The sequence below is a fragment of the Phocoena phocoena genome, chromosome 1 (assembly GCF_963924675.1).
Source record: "Phocoena phocoena chromosome 1, mPhoPho1.1, whole genome shotgun sequence".
NCBI lineage: Eukaryota > Metazoa > Chordata > Mammalia > Artiodactyla > Phocoenidae > Phocoena > Phocoena phocoena.
In genome coordinates this window covers 139,639,125-139,661,017 of record NC_089219.1, presented here as the reverse complement: position 1 = coordinate 139,661,017, position 21,893 = coordinate 139,639,125, and the positions used below count along the sequence as shown (strand labels likewise).

Below are 21,893 nucleotides of genomic sequence, written 5' to 3'. Positions count from 1 at the left end.
GAGAATGTTCTAGTTTGATTCTTTTACAGGTAGCTGTCCAGTTTTCCTGGCACCACTTATTGAAGAGACTGTATGTTCTCCATTGTGTAGTCTTGCCTCCTTTGTCATAGAATAATTGACCATAGGTGCGTGGGTTTATTTCTGGGCTTTCTACCCTATTCCATTGATCTATATTTCTGTCTTTGTGCCAATACCATGCTGTTTTGATGACTGTAGCTTTGTAGTATAGTCTGAAGTCAGGGAGCCTGATTCCTCCAGCTTCATTTTTCTTTCTCAAAATTCCTTTGGCTACTTGGGGTCTTTCGTGTTTCCATACAAATTAAAAAAATTTTTGTTCTAGTTCTGTGAAAACTGTCATTAGTAATTTGATAGGGATTGCACTGAATTCATAGATTGCATTGGGTAGCCTAGTCATTTTGACAATATTGATTCTTCTAATCCAAGAATATGATATATCTTTCCATCTGTTTCTACCATCTTTGATTTTTCTTTAATCAGTGTCTTATAGTCTTTGGAGTACAGGTCTTTTGCCTCCTTAGGTAGGTTTATTCCTAGGTATTTTATTCTTTTTGATGCAATGATATATGGGATTGCATCCTTAATTTCTCTTTCTGGCCTTTCATTGTTAGTGTATAGAAATGCCACAGAGTTCTGCATATTAATTTTGTATCCTGCAACTTTACCAAATTCATTGATGAGCTCTAGTAGTTTTCTGGTAGTGTCTTTAGGATTTTCTGTGTATAGTATCATGTCATCTGCAAACAGTGACACTTTTACTTCTTCTTTTCCAACTTGGATTCCTTTTATTTCTTTTTCTTCTCTGATTGCCATGGCTAGGACTTCCAAAACTGTTGAATAATAGTGGCGAGACTGGACATCCTTGTCTCATTCCTGATCTTAGAGGAAATGTTTTTAGCTTTTAGCATTACATATGATGTTAGCTGTGGGTTTGTCATATATGGCCTATATTATGTTGAGGTAGGTTCCCTCTGTGCCCACTTTCTGGAGAGTTTTTATTGTAAATGGATGTGGAATTTTATCAAGCTTTTTCTTCATCTATTGAGATGATCATATGGTTTTTATTCTTCAATTCATTAATGTGGGGTATCACACTGATTGACTTTCAGATATTGAAAAATCCTTACATTCCTGGGATAAATCCCACTCGATCATTGTATGTGATCCTTTTAATGTCTTGTTGGATTTTGTTTGCTAATATTTTGTTGAGGATTTTTGTGTGTATGTTCATCAGTGATAATTGGCCTGTAATTTTCTTTTTTTGTAGTATCCTTTTCTGGTTTTGGTATCAGAGTGATGGTGGCATCATTGAGTTTGGAAATGTTCCTTCCTCTGCAATTTTTTGAAATAGTTTCGGAAGGATAGGTGTTAACTCTTCTCTAAATGTTTGATAGAATTTCCCTGTGAAGCCATCTTGTCCTGGACTTTTGTTTGTTGGGAGTTTTTAAATCAATTTCAATTTCAGCACTTGTGATTGGTCTGTTCATATATTCTATTTCTTCCTGGCTAAGTCTTGGGAGATTGTACCTTTTTAAGAATTTGTCCATTTTTCAAGGTTGTCTGTTTTATTGGCATATAGTTGATAGTAGTAGTTTCCCATGATCCTTTGTATTTCTGTGGTGTCAGTTGTAACTTCTTTTTCATTTCTAATTTTATTGATTTGGAGCCCTCTCCCTTTTTTTCTTGATGCGTCTGGCTAAAGATTTATCAATTTTGTTTACCTTTTCAAAGAATCAGGCTTCCCTGGTGGTGCAGTGGTTGAGAGTCCACCTGCCGATGCAGGGGACATGGGTTCGTGCCCCGGTCCAGGAAGACCCCACATGCCGCGGAGCGGCTGTGCCCGTGAGCCATGGCCGCTGAGCCTGTGCTCTGCAACAGGAGAGGCCACAACAGTGAGAGGCCCACGTATCACAAAAAAAAAAAAAAAAAAAAGAATCAGCTTTTGATTTTTTCCTATTGTTTTTTAGTCTCTATTTTATTTATGTCTGCTCTGAGCTTTATGATTTCTTTTCTTCTAACTTTGGGATTTGTTTGTTCTTCTTTCTCTAGTTGCTTTAGGTGTAAGGTTAGGTTGTTTATTTGAGGTTTTTCTTGTTTCCTGAGGTAAGTTTGTATAGCTATAAACTTCCCTCTTAGAACTGCTTTTCCTGTGTCCCATAGGTTTTGGATCATTATGTTTTCATTTTCATTTGTCTCTAGGTATTTTTTTTATTTCCTCTTTGACTTCTTTAGTGACCCATTAGTTGTTTAGTCACATATTGTTTTGGTTGTTTAGTAGCAGGTTGGTTAGCCTCCAGGTGTTTGTGTGTGTGGGGGGGGGCAGTTTGCAGTTTTTTTCTTGTAGTTGATTTCTAATCTTATAACATTGTGGTTAGAAAAGATGCTTGATACAATTTCAATTTCCTAAGTTTACTGAAGCTTGCTTTGTGACCCAGCATGAGATGTATTCTGGAGAATGTTCCATGTGCACTTGAAAAGAATGTGTATTCTGCTACTTTGGGATGGAATGCTCTATAAGTATCAATTAAGTCTATCCGGTCTAATGTGTCACTTAAGGCCTGTGTTTCCTTACTGATTTTTCTGTCTGGATGTTCTGTCCATTGATGTAAGTGGGGTGTTAAAGTCCCCCACTATTATTGTGTTACTGTTGATTTCGCCTTTTATGGCTGTTCGCATTTGCCTTATATATTGAGTTGCTCCTATGTTGGGTGCATATATATTTACAATTGTCATATTTTCTTCTTGGATTGATCCCTGGATCATTATGTAGTGTCCTTCTTTGTCTCTTGTAACAGTCTTAATTTAAAGTCTATTTTGTCTGATATGAGTACTGCTACTCCAGCTTTCTTTTGATTTCCATTTGCATGGAATACCTTTTTCCATCCCCTCGCTTTCAGTCTGTATGTATCTCTAGATCTGAAGTGGGTCTCTTGTAGACAGCATATATACAGGTCTTATTTTTGTATCCATTCAGCCTATCTGTCTTTTGGCTGGAGCATTTAATCCATGTACATATCTATATGTATGTTCTTATTGCCATTTTATTGTTTTGGATTTGTCTTTGCAGGTCTTTTTTCTTCCCTTCCTCTTTTCTCTCCTCTTGTATTTTGACGACTATCTTCAGTGTTGTGTTTGGATTCTGTTTACTTGTGTGTATATCTATTAATACATTTTTGGTTTACCATTACCATGAGGTTTTGATATATGTATGTTTTGATATTTGTCTGTGTATATATATGATAGTTTTAAGTTGCTGGTCTTTTCATTTCAAATGCATTTCAAGATTCTGCATTTGTACTCTCATCCTCTCACAATTATTGGTTTAGATAATCATATTTGTGTATGGATGATTTCCTACATTTCCTGTATGTTTGCCTTTACCAGTGAGCTTTCCCATCTTGTAATTTTCTTGTACCTAGTTGTGGCCTTTTCTTTTCCACCTAAGGAAGTTCCTTTAGCATTTGTTTTAAAGCTGGTTTGGTGGTGCTGAATTCTTTTAGCTTTTGCTTGTCTGTAAAGCTTTGGATTTCTCCATCAAATCTGAATGGGAGCCTTTCTGGGTAGAGTATTCTTGGTTGTAGGTTTTTCCCTTTCATCACTTTAAATATATCATGCCACTCCCTTCTGGCCTGCAGAGTTTCTTCTAAAAAATAAGCTGATAACCTTATGAGGATTCTCTTGTATATTATTTGTTGTTTTTCCCTTGTTGATTTTAATATATTCTCTTTATTTTTAATGTTTGTCAATTTGATTACTATGTGTCTTGGTGTGTTCCTTCTTGTGTTGATCCTGTATGGGACTCTCCGTGCTTCCTGGACTTCGGTGATTGTTTCCTTTTCCGTGTTAGGGAAGTTTTCAGCTATTATCTTTTCACATATCGTCTCAGGCTCTTTCTCTTATTCTTCTTCTGGGACCCCTATAATGTGAATGTTGGTGTATTTGATATTGTCCCAAAGGTCTCTCAGACTGTGCTTTTTTCTTTTTATTCTTTTTTCTTTATTTTATCCCATGACAGTGATTTCCACCACTCTGTCTTCCAGGTCTCTTATCCGTTCTTCTGCCTCATTTATTCTGCTATTGATTCCTTCTTGTGTTTTTCATTTCAGTTATTGCATTCTTCAACTCTGTTTGGTGGTTCTTTATTTTTTCTAACTCTTTGTTAAAAACTTCTTGTAACTTCTTGCTCTGTGTGCATCCATTCTTTTCCTGAGTTCTTGGGTCATCTTTACAGTCATTACTCTGAATGCTTTCTCAGGTATATAGCCTATCTCCACATCACTTAGTTATCCTTCTGGGGTTTTATCTTGTTCCTTCATCTGGAACTTATTCCTCTGCCATCTCATTTTGTCTAAACTTCTATTTGTATTTTTATATGTGTGGAAGGTTAGTTACATTTCTTGACCTTGGAGAAGTGGCCTCCGCTGTAGGGGATGTCCTATGTGTCCCAGCAGTCCACTTCCCTCTCATCACCCAGTGTCTGGGCACCAGCTGGTCCCAGGGTAGGGTATTTGTAGACTTAGCGCCGTAGGCTGTGGGACTGTATATTTCTTGCTTCTGGTGTCTGCCCCCTGGTGGGTGAGGCTGGTTTAGAGGCTTGTGCAGGCTTCCTGGTGGAAGGAGAAAATGGTGCCTTCTCTTATTATGCAAACGGAATGAGGAAATGGCTTGAATTGCAGCATGAAGAGTTTAGGTGTGCTTTCAGGAAGAATTATTAAATACTGAATGGGTTCCAGGCAAGTGGTGGAATGGCTCCATTAAAATTTGTTGTTGGGCTGGAAAGTGTCTTCCTTTCTGGTCTATAGATTTGCCTAAGATGGCCTGTGTCTTAGCCTCCACCCGTAGGTGTACTGATATTGAGATGATCTTAGCTCGGGTCCCTCCTGCCACACCAGGGAGGCCACTCACAGCCCCAAACCGCCCTCTCGTATGCCCTCAAAAGGGATGGAAAGAATGAAGGATCACCTCTGAACACTGGTTTCTCTTTAATTTCCTGAGTTTATTTTTTCGGCCCCTCCCTGGAGTTTCTTCAGCTTGGCTTCCTCTGCTGTGGGCACTTTGACCAAATCTCTATGTCTGAACACCAGCTTTGTGCCCCCACCCCCGCTGGTCCAGAGGAGGCTCCACTGGGTGCTTCCTGTTCTAGGGGAGGCTGGGCAGGCCTCTGGGCTCTTGCTCATGAGGGAACGTGATTTTCAGTGTCCTGGACAGCCCTCTCTCTCTGTTCTTCAGAGAAGATTAGAAAATAACTTGTGACAAAGTGTCCTCTCCCAAAGGGAACTGGCAGTTCGGGGAAGACCCTCAGACAGGAGTTGAGATGTTTGTATTGATGGTGTGGTCTGAAGGGTTTTACCTGCTCTGTAAAATACCAGCATGAATTGGGAAGACTTGAAGGGGATATTTAGAATGGCCACAGGGAGGAAACCATGCCCATAGCTGAGCAGGGAGGGGACAGATGAGGGGTTGCAGGCCTTAGGGAATTAGAGGGGAGAGGAAAGAGGCAGCTTCCAGGGCACAGCACAGAGGTTCAAGTCCAGGAGAGAAGTGCAAGGGCCAAAGGGATATGAAAACAGATTCAGGCTCGTTAGTGGAGAAGTGAGCCTGGTGCACAGGCTGGAAAGGGAGGGAACCAGAGAGAAAAAAATAGTAGGAGAGGCTTGGAATGGAAGTGGCAACCCAAGTCCTTAAAATGACTATTTTATCCTTGCAAACCTGCAACAACAGGAGAGGCTGAGGTGGCAGTGAGCTGGACAGCATGCAAAGGAATAATTGGGATGCCCAGGGCCCCCAGTGCCTGTGGAACAGCAACAATTCACTGTCCTGCATGTGAGTCATCCCCGGGCAGAGGGAGAGTCAGAGCAGAGAGCCCCATTCTGCAGGGAAAGAAAGATACAGGTCTGGGAGAACAGGGGAATGGGGGCTCAGCTTCTGGTGAGAGACCTGTCCCCCCCTGACCACAGAAGGAATCCAAAAAAGGTGGGGACCCTGACAGGAATCACCTTAGGCTCTGGGAGGGGGATGCTCCAGCTCAGGGCCGTTTCACACGGGCCAGTGGCTCCCTTCCGAGTCGCCCAGTGTGTGTCCCTGTGCAGCCTCAGCCCCGCCAGGAGGCACTGTGGTCAGGGCTGCGCTGGGCCCACACTCCCCTCTCCCCAGCCTCTTTGGAGCGGGGCTGTGGAGCAAGCTGCAGGAACCCTGGCTACCCTCCAGCTCCGTGAGTCAGTCTTTCCCCAAAGCAGCAGCAGGCTCAGTTTTCCCAGGGTGCTGTTCAAGCATCTGAAGTCCCATGTCTGAGTGTCACATCTGCCCTGTGTCATTGCTTATTAGGGAAGGAGGCTGGAGGGCTTCTAAGAAGACAGCACGCCCCGCCCCGCCTTAGGCCATGAGCTTCCCGGGAATAACAGCAGTGAACTCTTAAAGTAAGCACCAGAGGGAAGTGCTTTCTTTACGTGTGCTGTGTAATGTAATATACTACATGAACCTCCAGAGGTAGGAACTATTTTCAATCCCCACTTTTTAGATGAAGCAATAGCTAAATGACTTGCCTAAGATAGTGAGTGGGCTGGGAGCCAGAGCTAGGCAGTCAGATCCCACCCACACCAAACTGCAACCATGCAAAGCTTCTAGAGAGAGTTTGCCTCATTTCTTGTTTCCTCACTAACATCTAATGTTTCTGTCGCTCTCTCATACACACACAGCCTGATGTATAAAGAAGCTCTGCAACCCCATCCCCCGTTTACTTCCCATCTATGAAATCTCACATATTAATTTTTTTTTAGCTGATTAGACCAATTCGCTGGCCTGCTGGAGGCTTGGATGTCAGATGTTATATAAACGAGGATCATCAGAAGTAGACATCTGGGGGCAAGGTATTATTTAGAATGCTTCTCCCATTTAGAATGCTTCTCCCATTTAGAATGCTTCTCTCCCATTTTGAAACTGGTGCCCTGGTATTGGGCTGGCCAAAAAGTTCGTTCGGGTTTTTCCACGAGCTGGTATGAAAAGCCCGAACGAACTTTTTGGCCAGCCCATCTTTTTTTTTTTTAAAACGGCTGGAGCAATCTAGAAACAGTTTAAATCATTTACTTTTCTTCTTTTTTCAACTTGACTTACCGGTACCCTTTGTGTGGGAGACTGTGACTGCAGCACAAAACGTTGCTCTAAGTTGAGACAATCGTAGGAATAAAAATGATTTCTTTTGAGGAAACTGTGACGAAGTACTCGATACTGATCACTGGTGTTCGCTCCTTTAACTCCTCATTCAGTTGGTGCTTTTCACCCACCCCACGGGCTCCTCATGCATCCTAGGTGGGCGTTAACTCACAATGCCATCCTGGTCCTTACGGCCCCGTTTCCCCACCTGCAAGATGAAATGATGCTCAGGATATCAGGCAGCAGTTCTCCGACCAGCAGCAGATCTCTCCTTGGAGACTTGACAGAACCAACCAGATGCACATCTAACCAAGGTAGCCTGTGGAAATTCACATGTAGCTTTTGGAAATTCACATGGTTGGAAGGCTGGGGATAGAGCCAACAGACCCCAGGCATCCTGTCCAGCTCCAGCAGGCTGTAGAGAAGCATCTGTCAGGAAAGCCCAGTCCACTGTGACACCCACATAGCACGGTTTGGTCATTCAGAGCCCTGCCCTTGACCTTTGGCAACTGACGTAACTGCTCTGGGCCTCAGCCCCGGGATCTGTAATGCAAGGGCGAGGACTACATGATTTGTAAGATTCATTCCAACTCTTAAGAAAATGTTAAATACCTCAAACTGTTAAATAAGTGAATTGCCTCCACACAGTTTTCTGGGTAGAGATGTTGAAAAACCACACCTAGTGGTGGTTTTCTAATTCAGAGTCTTAAATTAACTAAATTTGTCCGGCTTCTATTTGAATCTGACAGTTTATGTGTAAACACTTTAAATTTCCTAGATTTTTAAAAATTTGACATACAACTAAGTCTGTAAAGTAGCTCCTAGTTTAAAGTAGGGACCACATTAGACGCATGTAAATTGGTGGTGACCGCATGTTAGAAATAAATTCTATAAGGCTAATTCTAAACAAAATTCAATTACTCTTGCTTTTTCTCCTCCTTTGAGCACCTCTCTTTCTTCAACCCTTCCTTTGCTCTGTGCAGCCCCCATCTCAAGTCCTCACTGCCATCTCCTCCAAACAAACATTTTTCGGAGAATGTGGGAAGATGAACAAAGCCATGCACCCTAGTGAGAAGACAGAACTCCTTTGTGCGGGGACGGAAATGCTCGTCTACTCCAGGTGCCCTCCTACATTTCCCCACCTCCCCTGCGTTTAGATTGGGGCCACAGACTGGCCAACGGACTGTGAATGGAAGTGATGTGGTCCCTTTCGTCTAAGGCAGTCAGGAAGAGTTGTGAGTTCTCTCTACAATCACTGGGAGTTGAAAGAAAAATCTGAGATGGCGGAGTTGCAAGATGGAAGCTGCCTGGACCCTTGGAGCCGCTAAGGAGAGCTGCCCAATTTGCAATACCTAGCTCAGTTTTCAACGTGTCATATCTTAAGTTACTGAGATTTCATGGTTTGTTACTTTAGCCTAGACTAAATCCCTTCCAGAATTATTTCATTTTAACAGAGATCCTAGGGGAAACGGTAACTCAAAACATGACAGAAATAACTTTTCATAGTGGAACTGTGGATACAGGTCGTCACTGGTGCCATTGCGGCAGCCCTGTAGAAAAAGACGGTTGACATCGGGGAAACTTCTTGATACCACTAAAACTGGGACATGGGGCAATACCGTATGCCTCTAATGGTCCTGTGCTGCATGGCAAATTTGAAAAGGCTCCAAAGAAGGAAATTTTAAGACATTATTCCTTCAGGCAAAGTCTCACCAAGCTGCTTCTACAGGGAGGCAAAACAAGGGAACCCATTTTCTCAAATGATCTTGAAAACATAGTCACCTAGTGCCAGACATAGAAATCCCTTTTCTTCCTGCCCATATTATGGATTATTAAAACAAACACCTACTTGGCTTTCTCCACTATCCCACAAGGACCCAGAAAACTTGATAATTTGGATCCATTTAGGAATCCCATTTTTTTTTTTTTGGAAACAATGTGACGGAATGACAACAGGCATCTGTTGAATGAAGCTGCCTTTTGGGAAGACCTTGTTTCCTTCCTCCACAGAGGCCCTCCCGGCTTCCGGAGCACCATGGACGGTTTCAAGAATTGTGCAGATGGTAGCAATTGGAGACTCAGGAAAGGCTGTCAAAAAGGCAAAGTACTGCCTTGGATCCCAACTCTAAGTCTGATTTTATACAAGGTGTCCCCAGCCAAACTACTCCTAAGAATGCTGTCCAGCAAGGCATCACATCTGATGGCAGTCTCCTAAGACATCATTCTTTCCCCTAAATGCGCATGACACTTACCAGTGGAGAGGGTCCCTCCTAACTGTGCCACTGGCTTTCCCTCTGCTCCCTCCAACTGAACCAGCATGGGCTTCCAAAATGCTCCTTGACATACCTGGAACCCAGATCCACCAGATTAATACTCCAGATACAATCCCTTTGGGTCTGGCCGCACATGCCAACCAAGTCCCAAGCCAGTTTATTAATTTGACCAAAAGGTAAACAGATGATGGAGATGCAGAAAGACAAGCATATGCGAGCAGCTAAAAGTATTAACCCGGCTGTCCACCAGGAAACAAATTTAAGACATTTAAAGTGGCATTAAATAAATGAGGCTATGTTTTATCTACTTGTAACTTCCATTGTCTTTTTTAAAAAAGGAAAAAAATATATATATATTTTACATTGCAGTATATAAATCTAGACTCTACATATACAGTATAAATACACAAGGCGAGCACATGGGCACAACACGTATGTCTTGGTAGCCGCGCCCTAAACCAGGCCAACAGTTCTACATTTTCTTTTTGACCTTCCAACCAAGAAATTCAGGCTGAGCCTACGTTTCCTTCAGTCCCCATGACGTCTAGCACCCTGGCCATCCCTCCTCCACGCACAGAAGCACAAATCGAACCAGCCTTGCAAACACAGAAAAAAAGTGCTTTTCAACTAGTTGAAACCAGTCGGTCTTTACAATGCGGTCTGATCTAGAAAGACCTAAAGGAAATCTGAGGCCTTCCTGGCTCATTCTCGTTCTTTGGTCCACTGCCACAAATCTCTAGACTTTCCCTGGTGTTTTTCTTGCAGATTTCATATGGCTAATTTATGTAACATAAATCACACATAACCTTTGGGAGCTGTCTTACAGGATAGGAAAAAAAAAAAAAGCTCCACATTACAATCTGCACTTCATATCTGGGTTCATTCTTTATTTTTGGAATAAAAACTGGTATTTTGAGAATTTTCTTCTTAAAAAGGACAACATTCTGAAAGTGCTTCTTAAACGTGTCAATATCCCACGTATGGCTTTGTAGTTCAAACCCCAGCCACAGCTCAGATTTGGAAGGGAGAGGATGATGGTGGTACTGGAGACAAAAGTGTCACTTAACAGTGATACTGTGATACCAAGTGTGGAAACCTGAAAAAAAAAAAAAAAGTTACTGATTCCATCTGGAAGAATGTACCTCTTTAGAAACGAGTTGGATAATATACGGAGCCCCATTTCTTTCCCCATGACTAGGCACAGGAAGGCCATAAAAGTTAATACGTAAAACAGGACACTGCTCTCAGCAGTGAACATCTTCCGAGGGGCTAATCACAGAGCAATCGCTGTTCAGAAATCGTTCACAGGCTCAAAATCATCAGTTATAATCAATCGCAGTAGGAATTTCTACACCTGAGGAACAAATTGCACGTAATATAGAGGTACTGCGATCCAGATGGCAAAAGACTGCAGACATGTAGTTTCACATGCAAAAGGCAATCAGAAAAAAACAATGAAGTAGTGGCATTCCAAGACAGATCAGAGTCCACATGAGTCATCATCCTTTTGTGCTTTCCTTTCTGGCTGATAAGTTACCAAAGAACATGGCTGGATGTGCAAGAATGATTGTGATATGTTCTTTAGGGGGGGGGGAAACAAACAATGAAGTTGCCAGAAATCAAAATGGGCTTGTGTTGCCTCCAGAGGTGTCACAACGGCTGGACCAGTGGCTCAGACAGTCCTCCAAAGCTGCTCCTAGCCCTCCCTGGGGTAGCAGAAATTGGCCGATGCAAGCAGAGGTCAAAGCCACTGGCTCATCCAAAGCCTTTCCGAGGTGGCCTTTCATTCAGCCTGTGGCAGTTCCCGCCTCTGCGGTGGTTCTTTTCTGGTGGCACTTGATTGAGAAAGTAATCCTCTCCCTTTATAAAAATAGTTTGGACTGCTTATAATACTGGCACAAAGGACACTCTGTATTCCTAGGGTTGATTCTGTTTACTTGGAAGGTATGAGACGAGGTTCTCAGTTCCTTCTAGTTCCCTGTAAAAAGTGACCTCGACTTCCCAGGCCATTGTGCAAATTTGTTTCTCCATAGTCCAGAATATCCCGTAAGTCCCTCATATTTATATATATACACACACATACCAAATGTGTGTACATACATATATATTTATAAATGTGGGTAATTTTGCATTTTGGTCTCAGATAGGTCAAAGAGAATCATCCTTTTCGTGTCAAGTTCATCTCCGATTTCCCCACGACGCCTATCATAGTGCCTTGCACACCAGAGGTACTCAATAAATATCTGTCCACCTCACCAATGATCCTCTAACACTCGGTGGTAGCTGCAATCACCACGGCCTGTTCTCAGCCCCACCCTGCCTTTGGCAAGCAAGGGGCCACTGGTCTCTCCTTTCAGAGGGTGATTTTGCTGTGTCTGTTGCTCCAGCAGCCCCGTTTGGCTGTCCTGGGCAACGTCAGGCTGGTCCGGCTACGCAGTTTTACTTGCTCTTCCACAGAATTCTTTTTGCGTAAGATGAAGTCAAAGTTCACTTGGCTGTTCATGGCATAGAAGACATTTGCCGAGTCTGGGATCACGAGTTCTAAAAAAGATAAGGAAAGAGAAGGTAGTCAGCTCAGCGCTAACCGTGGCAGGTGGAAATTCTGCTCAGACACACGGCTGGGACTATGGCCGTTTGTCCCTGGAATGCAAACGGAACCAGACAGTGACCACCACTCCCTCCCCGCAAATCGGTTCCAACAGTTTCCAATCCCAAGTTAAAAAACCTAAGTGCGAATCCAATCTTAGAAATTCAAGCCACGAACCAAATGCGCAAATGCAGGATGTTTTAGCTGGAAGGAAGTGCAGTAGGAAGCAGAGGCCTACAGGAGTTAAAAGACATTCCCAAGAGCACAGCTCGTCAGGGGCAGAACTGGGACCCAAACCCGGGTTTCTAGCCTCCTGCAGGCCATTTTCCACTCCACTATGCAGTTTTTCACAGAGATAAGCGAATCCAATAACATGGGAAAAAGGCAGAAAATCTACACCGTTTTCCAGAACTCTTTACTTGGAAAATCAAAATATTTTTAAATTAATCCCAAGTCAAACCAGTATGTTACACCATTTGAGGCCTTGCTTCCTTAAGAACTTGCATTTTAATATTAAAGGGCAACCAAATAAGACAGTATCTATCTCTTAACATTTAAACCATTGCCTACTGCAGTGACTCCCACCTATATAGATAGCTGCAATTTTTGAACAAGGATTATTCCAAGCATAATATGAAGTTATTGAGCAAAGTGATTTGAATTTATTTTTAAAAGAAGCTATATACTCTTTAGCACTCAGGGGTAATGGATATCTTAAAAAAACCAACAGGGAAAAAAAAGGTAAAACGTGCAAGTCTTGCTTTGCGGCAGTGGAGTGACAGAGGCAACCAGGAGAGGTGTCTGCCTGCAGAACTGGATTAAGTCGACCTTACGTTAACTTCGACCACTGAGATTCCACAGCACGACTGATGCAGTCAGGTTCTGCGTGACTCCGCTACATTTTGCACAAATGTTCTATAAAGGATAACTCCCTTAAAGTGTCCCCAGTCTCCTGCCCACATATTCCTGGGTCAGTAACAACCTACCTCACAGCTATATATCAACATATCTCCAATACGGTACACTTTCGGGTGCGTTATTTCCTGTCATAATCACCCATGATGCACAAGGAACCAGTAGGGTATTGTCGCCATTTAACTAATTAAGGACCAAGGCCCAGGGAGGTCAAGCAGCCCACCTGCCACCACACAGCTGGTGAAGCCGGGCCCCAGCTGCACTCCAGGACTCCTGGACCTTCACACCCACTGGCCTCACCTTGGCGTGTTGGTTTGTGGACGACACGGTAAAACCCAAGAGACCACTTTTCAGGCTTGGACTTTTAACAGTAACTACATTAAAAGATGAAACTGAGAAAGGTTTGCCCCACGACCTAGGGCTCAGCTGGATGAAAGAAAACGTCCAAGAATTTTCTCAGAAGCTATAGTTTTTCATCACTAAGAAAAGGTACGACTCCAACTTCGCCTATTCTCGTCGGGGCCTGAGATATAGCCCTGGGTGATTTGTTGGTCAAATGGAGTATGAATAACTGCTCCCTTCCATCATCCCCGCCTTGTATAATTCTTCTTTTCCTTTCTAGGGGGAATTCTTGTTGGGGAACAGCCCTCCCTTGAGACACTTGCATTGGTCTGTGCTGGGTCTGTCAGCAGACAGGGTTGGCCTCAGGCAACAGTATTGGCTGTTCCTTGTGCACTTGGAAAAGAGACTCAGTCTGCCTGAGTCTCCTTCTCAGATGTGACACGGCATAGAGGAGTTACCTACCAGCTCGCCTCCTACCCCACAACAAATACAACCCCAATTCAGATTAGCAAATCGATACACGCAGGGGGATTATGTGCCTGGAGTTTTCATAAAAGGGATTTCTTCAACTAATGGACTCCTAGGCAAACTGGAGCATTTCATGATCACCGGTTCTTTGCCTCAGTAAGTGTGAGGTAAAGAACCTTCCAATCCTGGCGCTGGAAGCTTTTGCCGCTTGAAGGTCAATCATGAATAAAGATGACTGAAGGACAGACTCTCATAAGTGGTTAACTGAAACCATGAGAAATTATCGCAGGAACTGCAACCTTTCTGGACACACACTATTGGTTAATGGAGGTGCGTGACCGTCTGCAAAGAGCCAACAGACCCTGTCCATCCCCCAACTCCTGACACAGGGAGGGACCTCCTCCTACAGGAAGGCTTGAGGAGAAGTTTACAGAAACGGGCGGGAGGAACGCTCAGCAAAACTGCAGAAAGCAACAAGGGTTGCTGGGGGACCAGCCTGAGACGCTTGATTCTACAAGCGAGCTGATGGCATATGGCTCCTGGCAACTCCGCCCCAGCGTGATTAAAAACCCTCACTTGGGCTTCCCTGGTGGCGCAGTGGTTGGGAGTCCGCCTGCCGATGCAGGGGACGCGGGTTCGTGCCCCGGTCCGGGAAGATCCCACATGCCGCGGAGCGGCTGGGCCCGTGAGCCATGGCCGCTGAGCCTGCGCGTCCGGAGCCTGTGCTCCGCAACGGGAGAGGCCACAGCAGTGAGAGGCCCGCGTACCGAAAAAAACAACCACCCTCACTTGGTTCCATTTAAGAAAGACATTGTGTCCACTTCCTGTCTTCTCACACTGGGGCAATCTGCCTTGAGAAGGAACACGCGCCTACCTTTGTCCTCCGAGATGACCTGTACCAGCTCGTACCCCTCAGCCGGGTCCGAGTCCAGATTGTGCTTCAACATCGCCCTCTGGATCACGGCGGGAGTTTTATCCTGGCTCGTCAACTGGAAAGACAATGAAAGGGTGTGTAAAGCATTTAGCTTCATGTCTCCTGGAAGAGTTGTGCTGACCTTCTTATTCTTGCTGTCTTGTGCCTTCCTGGGAGAAATGGCCAGGTGGAATGAGAAAGGACCAAGAGCCAGCAGTCCTAAGTTCCAGTCCTGGCTCCATCCTCAGATAAGAGGTCATCTTTTCACTCAGTCACCTGCTCTCTCAGAGCCACAGTGTCTTAACCCCATCAAAACAGAGAGACTGGGTGCCTTGCCAGTTCCAATGGAGGTTCCGGTGGAAGAATATATATGAGGGAATTGTGAAAAATGCACAGCGTTTGCAGTCCTGGGCCAAAATTATCCTCACCTGTTGAGCACTGGTTACAACCTGTGGGTCAGAACGGCCACGGTTCGGCACACTGACCATTTCAAAAAGCACAAGTGGCTCTACAACCCAGGAATCCCACCCCTAGGTATCTACCAAGAAAAATAAAAGCATTATGTCCACGAAAGGACTTGTACACAAACATTCATAGCAGATTTATTCGTAACAGCCCCAAAGTGGAATCAACCTGCATCTCCATCAATAGGAGAACAGGGGAGGATAAAGACAGTGTAGTGCATTCACGATAAGAGCACGACTCAGCAGCTAGAGGGAGCTGAGAACTGAAACATGCAACAACGCGATGCATCTCACAAACGTCACGGGTGAGCCAGAGAAAGCAGACGCAGAAGATGACACGCTGCAGGAGTCTGTTCTTTCAAAAACAGGCCAAATTAACCTGTGGGGTTAGAAAACTAGCTAACCTTATCTTCAACTAAGGTTAAAGCAGGATTGAAGGGGCATAAGGGAATTTTGGACGGGGCGGATAAAAAATGTTATTTACCTAGACTTGGGGTGGTGGTTATATAACAGAAGTATACATATGTAACTATATGTATACATATATATGGTTATAGTTATAAAAACCCAAAGAACTGAACACTTCAGATCTATGTATGTAATTACATGTAAATTACGCTTCAATAAAAATGAGCTTCTAAGTGTTTAAAAATAATAAATCTAACATTTTTTAAAGTGCAAGTTAAGCCTCCTCTCACCCCAATTCTCCCCTTCATCTCTGCCCATCAGCCAACTATTCTCAGGGTGCTCAGAGCAACAGGAAAAGGGGGCTGACTTATGTACTATCCCTTGGGTGATTTCTTTAAATTTGAAAGAAAGCAAAATGAAACACACATTATTCTTACTTAAAAATAAAAGCTGTTCTCACCAAGAGGTAAGAGGAGAGAGACAGCCAAAAAAAAGAAGAGACGACGACGTAGTAGTCTGATGTTTTCCAAGAAACTGTTATTGTGAGCCCAAGGATGTCTGGGCCCACAGGCCTCCCTCCGATCTGGGGCAGCAGCTGTATTTGTGAGTCAGTAAACAATATGCATTACAATGGGGTCCCTATAAGTGACAAAGACCGTGCTCAAGGTTCTGTTACCAAAACATCTGGCACCTCCTTACACAAGGGAGAAAGAGATGCATACAAAATTCTAAAGGAGAAAAATTATTTTTTTATAGTCTAAAGGAAGTACTCCTGCAGCTGGATCAAACTGGTCCAGGAGCATAAAAAGCCAGAGGAGAAAGGACACCAAATTGGGGGATGGTTGTTGGGTTAAGGTGGTTAATGTTATCAGCTTTAAACCTACCTAAGGAGAAAACCAGGCTATGCTTATTTTACCTTAAACCTCCCCAGGTGTGTCCAAACAAGGATGGGCTGGCCGAGGGCTTTCCTTGAGAGTCTGTCACTTTGTACCATAAACGCTACTGCGGGGAAATGATGATCACAGACAATACTAACAGCTCAGCCGTGCAGCCTTACGCTGATACCCTGAACCAGCACTGGCCAGTAGATACATATAATTCGAGTCTCATCTGTAATTTAATTAATTAATTTATTTTATTTGTTTATTTTTTTAGATTTCTTTTTTCATTGTGGACCATTTTTAAAGTCTTTATTGAATTTGTTACAGTATTGCTTCTGTTTTATGTTTTTGGTTTTTTTCTGGCCGCGAGGCACGTGGGATCTCAGCTCCCCGACCAGGGATCGAACCCACACCCCCTGCATTGGAAGGCAAAGTCTTAACCACTGGACCGCCAGGGAAGTCCCTCATCTGTGATTTTAAATACCTAGTAGCCACATTTAAATTTTTTTCAAAAGGGAAATTTTAATATGTCCAAAATATTGTATCAGCATAAAATCAATACAAAATTGTTAATAAGCTATTTTACATTCTCATTATTGTTATTTTTTTGTACCAAGCCTTCAAATACCTGGTGTGTATTTCACGCTTACAGCATATCTCAATTTGGACTTTGCCCATTTCAAATGCTCGGCCACCACCTGTGGCTGGTGATTACGATACTGAACGATGATTGGGTGTCACCCTCATACACCTTAAATAGGAATGCGAAACACTCCCTGTGCCCTCCCCGGAGCTTAGTTTTCTAACGCCACAGGTTGGGCCTGCTTTTGAAAGATCAGACTCCGGCAGGATGCGGGGTATCTGATTTCTTTGGCTCAACGTGGTGTTTTAGAGACTCATCCACATCGCTGCGTGTTCAGTGCTCGGTTCCTTTCAGTTCAGAGACACCGTAGTTACACAGCTGGCACTTACTCCCCTGGTTGGCGTATGTGAGAGAAGCCATGTGAGTAAACCACCCTGAAAATACAATAATACCACTGATGACCTCGGCTGCCTGGTGGTGGCGCCCCTTCCTCTCGGACACTCCCTTATCACTCCTCCCTCACTACCACGTGGGTTCCGCCTCAGCCCTTCCTCACTCGCTGCACTACCGCATCCAGCCGGTGGAGCTGGACAACTCCCAGCATTCGACCCCAGCACCACCAGCCTTGCACCAACCTGTGTTTCTCACCATCTACTAGGTGATGCCATTTGGATGTCCTGTGGTGACCTTGGATTAAGTGCACCCCAAACCCCCTGCTCCAGTAGTTACACTGCACTGGACGGGACCACCAACCATCCGGCTGCCTGGACAACCTTTCGTCCTCCCTCTTCCACTCCCCCAGAACAGTAAGCAAAAAGTTCATAACTAAATGGATGAATTCCATCATTCTAACTTAGAAAAATCTTGCAAAAATCCATACCATCTCCAGACCATCATTCAAACCCTTAACACGTCCTACATGGAATATAATGGCAGCTTCTAACTCGCTCCGCCACCTCCAGTCTACTCCCCCTGCACTTCTGAATCAGGTCTCCACAATGCCAGCTACTTCTCTAAAGAACAAATCTGATCGCCACCTAAAAGCCTGCGATAAGACTCTACTGCAAGACTAACGCAAACTCCTTCATGAGGCCTGCAGGCCCTTTACAATCTGATCTGACCTCTATTAAAGTATTTAATACGTTTTGAAAAATGCTTTATGATCTCCTTTTTGATTATAAGTTCCTCAAAGACAGAAATGTCTCATTCATCTCCCTGTTCCCAAAGCCTGGTCCAATGACTAGTACACAACTAATGTTCAAGAAATATGTTGTTGATTCAGTGAATGCTTTAGTAAAGCTCTTCTTCAGATGTGAAAAGACAGTGTGACTCCTTATCACTGACATCATATTCAAAGCTGAGCTTATAAGCAGTCAGTGTGGCTCGAAGAAGGCAAGTCATGAAGATGCGGAGAGATGCGAGATTTACATTTTACTGTGGGGTTTTACTGCAAAGGAGAGTCTGCTTTTCAATACATGAGATACATCCTTTAAGATAAGGAGTCTATTCTTGTAACGGACACACCAGACCTTACACACCTAACGTTATTACCAGGAGAGGCTCTGTACGTATTCCAAAAAGACTGCCATTATTGAACACGTTTTTGGGACTGTGCTCAGAAACAGAGTTTTTATAGGAAGCTCAAGAAGATGTCTTATTTATAAGCATAGCTCCTCGTGGACGCAAACTGTACGTCCAGCTGGATCACCCACTTTACTAAGTCTGAGTGCAGGTGACTAAAGGAGAAAACTTTGCCACCACCGAGGAGATTGCTAAGAATGCACAGCAACTCAGTGATCCACGCAGACACGTTAATCCCCAGGAAGACCTGCAAGGAGGCGTGCAGCAGTGGCATCTTCCCTGGGATGCATTTATGTAGTCATCTCAACCGAGAGTTTTGAAGAGGGTGATACCCGGATGAATAAGGTTTAGCAACTTTTAAGACGTAAAAATTATATCCTATGCGCACTGCTGACATGCAGATCTTTATACATTATTAGTCTATATCCAGGGAGATTTCGGCACTGATGCGCGTGGCACACACTCATTTTGTGTGAACGCACGGATATGTGCTGACACGGCGCGTGAGTACCCGGGTGTCGGTCTGAGCGCCTTACCATGATGCTCTTGTACATGTTGCCATTGTTGTCCTCTATGCTGATGCGGATTATGCAGGTGTCTTCGTTCTGTTGGTTGTAAACGGGGGGCAGCACTGTCGAGGTAATGGACGTCACGGAGACAGAGCGCTTGTGGATTTTCGGGTTGTTGTTGCAGGGCGGAGGGGACGAGAGGGGGTTCATCAAGGACGACATCCCTGAGGAAGCTGTGTCCATAGAGTGGATGGAGGAACATGAGGAAGAGGACTCGGAGAGCTAGAAGGGTAAACACAGCCCAGAAGGAAACAGAACTGTTAGGAACCCTGGCCAACAGTGTGCTTCCCAAGTTTCAAAGCAGAGGTCGAGGTTGAGACTAATAAACTTCCGTTATTTCCTCCACAGCAGCCCACAGCACACGTGCGTCTTATTTCTGGCGGAAGCACCCCCGTGGCAGATGCCTGTCAGTGACTCAGTGCTCAGCCGAATCACTCTGCACCATGGGAGGCAAGGTGGTCCTCTCATTTCCAGAGCTTTTCGCCGCTCTGGAGGAGGGTAACCAGCAGGTGGCAGCAAATAGCAGAAACTAGAGGCAATACGTGCTTGTGAGGGAACCCCGAAGCTCACCGGGCAGGAAGCCCGGTCCTACTGCCTCGAGCAGGAAGGACGCTTGACCTGCCCCCAGAGATCCTTTCTACTGTGATTCCGTTTCACCGTCAGATTTTGGAGCAGGAGAGAAATGGCTATATTTTTAAAAGTCTCTAAGATGAGGACCACAGATTATCCAGCTCTGCAGGGAACATGAGCCCTGGAAAGGCACCTGGAGATGGCCTGGCCCCAATCCCTCTCTACTGCTGAGGAACCTGAGGCCACAGCTGTTGACAGCACCGTCAGGCTGTGCTCTCAAGTTTCCTGACTTGCATGGCCAGGTTCGCAGAGCAAGGGTGCAGCAAGGGTGAAGTCGGTGAGAATGTGGGGAATGAACACAGCACACCACTGCCCCAGGGATGCTCAGCGCTGTGAGGTTTGTGATGAGCTTTCAGACATCTTATCTCATTTTGGTCTCCCAACTATCTTGTGAACAAAATTCAGAGCATTAGAAATATGAGGGAAACACGATTCAGAGAAAGAGAGTGACTTGCCCAAGGGAACACAGCCTATGAGAGGCTCCACCACTTAACCACATGTGCTTCCAGAACCAACTGTACACATTTTCATGTTGTATACCAAGGATAATTAAAGAATGAGGTACTAGAGTTAATGTGTTTTTCTGATTAACGACAGGGTTCTTATATGTGCAACACCAAATACCAAAGAAATAGGATGCCCCCAACTCACTAGGTGGTGGTCCAAAAAATACCATTAATTGAATCATTTGAAATATCAATTCTTTTTATAGAAAATTACAAATAATTTCTCAAAATGAGCTGAGCTAAATTATACCACATTAATCCAATAAAATAATCTGGAAGTCATTTAAAAAATAAATAACTTACTAATTTCTTTCGTACCCATCTACCTTCCCATGGAAACAAAGTACAGAAATTTAGCTTTCTGATTCTCTGGCTTCCAAGTAAAATGGAGTCTCCTCTATTTTATTTCCTATGACTTCCCTTTCCTGTGGCATAACTGTACCTTAAATAACCGTACGTTCAATTCGACTGCATCATTAGTTGAATAGAGCCAGCAAGATGATGTGACAACTCTAGTAATGCAGCAGTCTAACTGAGGCTTTATCATAACATTGTTTAGTTACTTTTTTTTTTCTTAGCTTCCCAAGTGAATCAACTTAGTGGCTCAATTTGAGGGCTAACTGGTGGTGGATAATTTTAACAGCCTGACTTTGCTTGCAGGTATACTACACAGTAGCCAAGAGGGGTCCCCTTTCCAATTACTGGTTCAATTTTTTCCCCTTCCCTTTCCTCCACATAAATCCTTTTTCTTTTGTTAGATTTTTTCCCATGATTTTAATGACATTTAAGATAAAGCCTTGAAGATGCCTGGGTTATACAGCACCATTAAACAGACCACCTCTTGAGCCCAAATTCTTACTGGGAATTTAAGTAGTGTGGAGCAAATGTGAAATAAATGTTTAGTAACCACGATCAGGGGAATGAAGAAAAAGGAATGCAAATTACACTTTACTCAAAAGAGGGACCTCACAGTGTGGCCAGTGGGAAAGGCAGGGTGGGCGGGGAGGGCTGCAGGACCTCAGGGTAGGGAGGAGCTGTGAAGGTCTCTGGGGCCAGCCAAGCACTGAGCAGAACTGAGGCCTTTCCAGTTAACATTCGGGGCTTCTGCAGCCCAGCAACTACTTGCGTCCAATTCAATTACTCATTTTTAAACCCACAGAAATTCGTGACTCTGAAAACCGTTCATCCAAAGAATTAAAATTCATGACTTGCGCAAGAGACTGAAGAGCCAGTGTGATAAGGGGGGAGACAAAAAGGATGCAGCAAGGGGTGTGCACAGGACACACGCAGGGCTTCTGCATAGCTTTAAAAGGGATGACCCAGACCTGTGTGCACGTCCACTGCATCAACAGATGCAAATGTGATTCTACCTCCTTCCGGGACAGGTAGAAATCCCACAAAGATGTGGGCAATAGCTTAGTTGTCACTGTTGTACAATGTCCATCATCAGAAATGGGGCCTAAAAAGCTTAAGAACCTGTCAAAAGGTGAATGATGGGGCCTCACTCCAGATTTTGACAAAGTCAATGCTGAGTGTCAAGTCACGGAGAATGATTCCATCCCTGATTAAGGAGATATGCCTGAGAGAACAGCCAGTCCCTGGGTGT

General features: G+C 44.1%; 1 protein-coding gene across 4 annotated transcripts in view; it reads right to left on the bottom strand.

The window, feature by feature from the left end:
- Positions 1-11,793: 11,793 nt before the first annotated feature.
- RGL1 (ral guanine nucleotide dissociation stimulator like 1) overlaps positions 11,794-21,893 on the bottom strand; it is a 177,260-nt gene continuing 167,160 nt past the window's right edge. For all 4 annotated transcript variants that reach the window (XM_065896243.1, XM_065896338.1, XM_065896312.1 and 1 more), the window contains 3 exons: positions 19,119-19,373; positions 14,627-14,741; positions 11,794-11,981 (listed from right to left, as the gene is read on the bottom strand). In XM_065896243.1, the coding sequence (XP_065752315.1) occupies positions 11,794-11,981; positions 14,627-14,741; positions 19,119-19,373 (558 nt within the window). The remainder of the gene's footprint in view (positions 11,982-14,626; positions 14,742-19,118; positions 19,374-21,893) is intronic.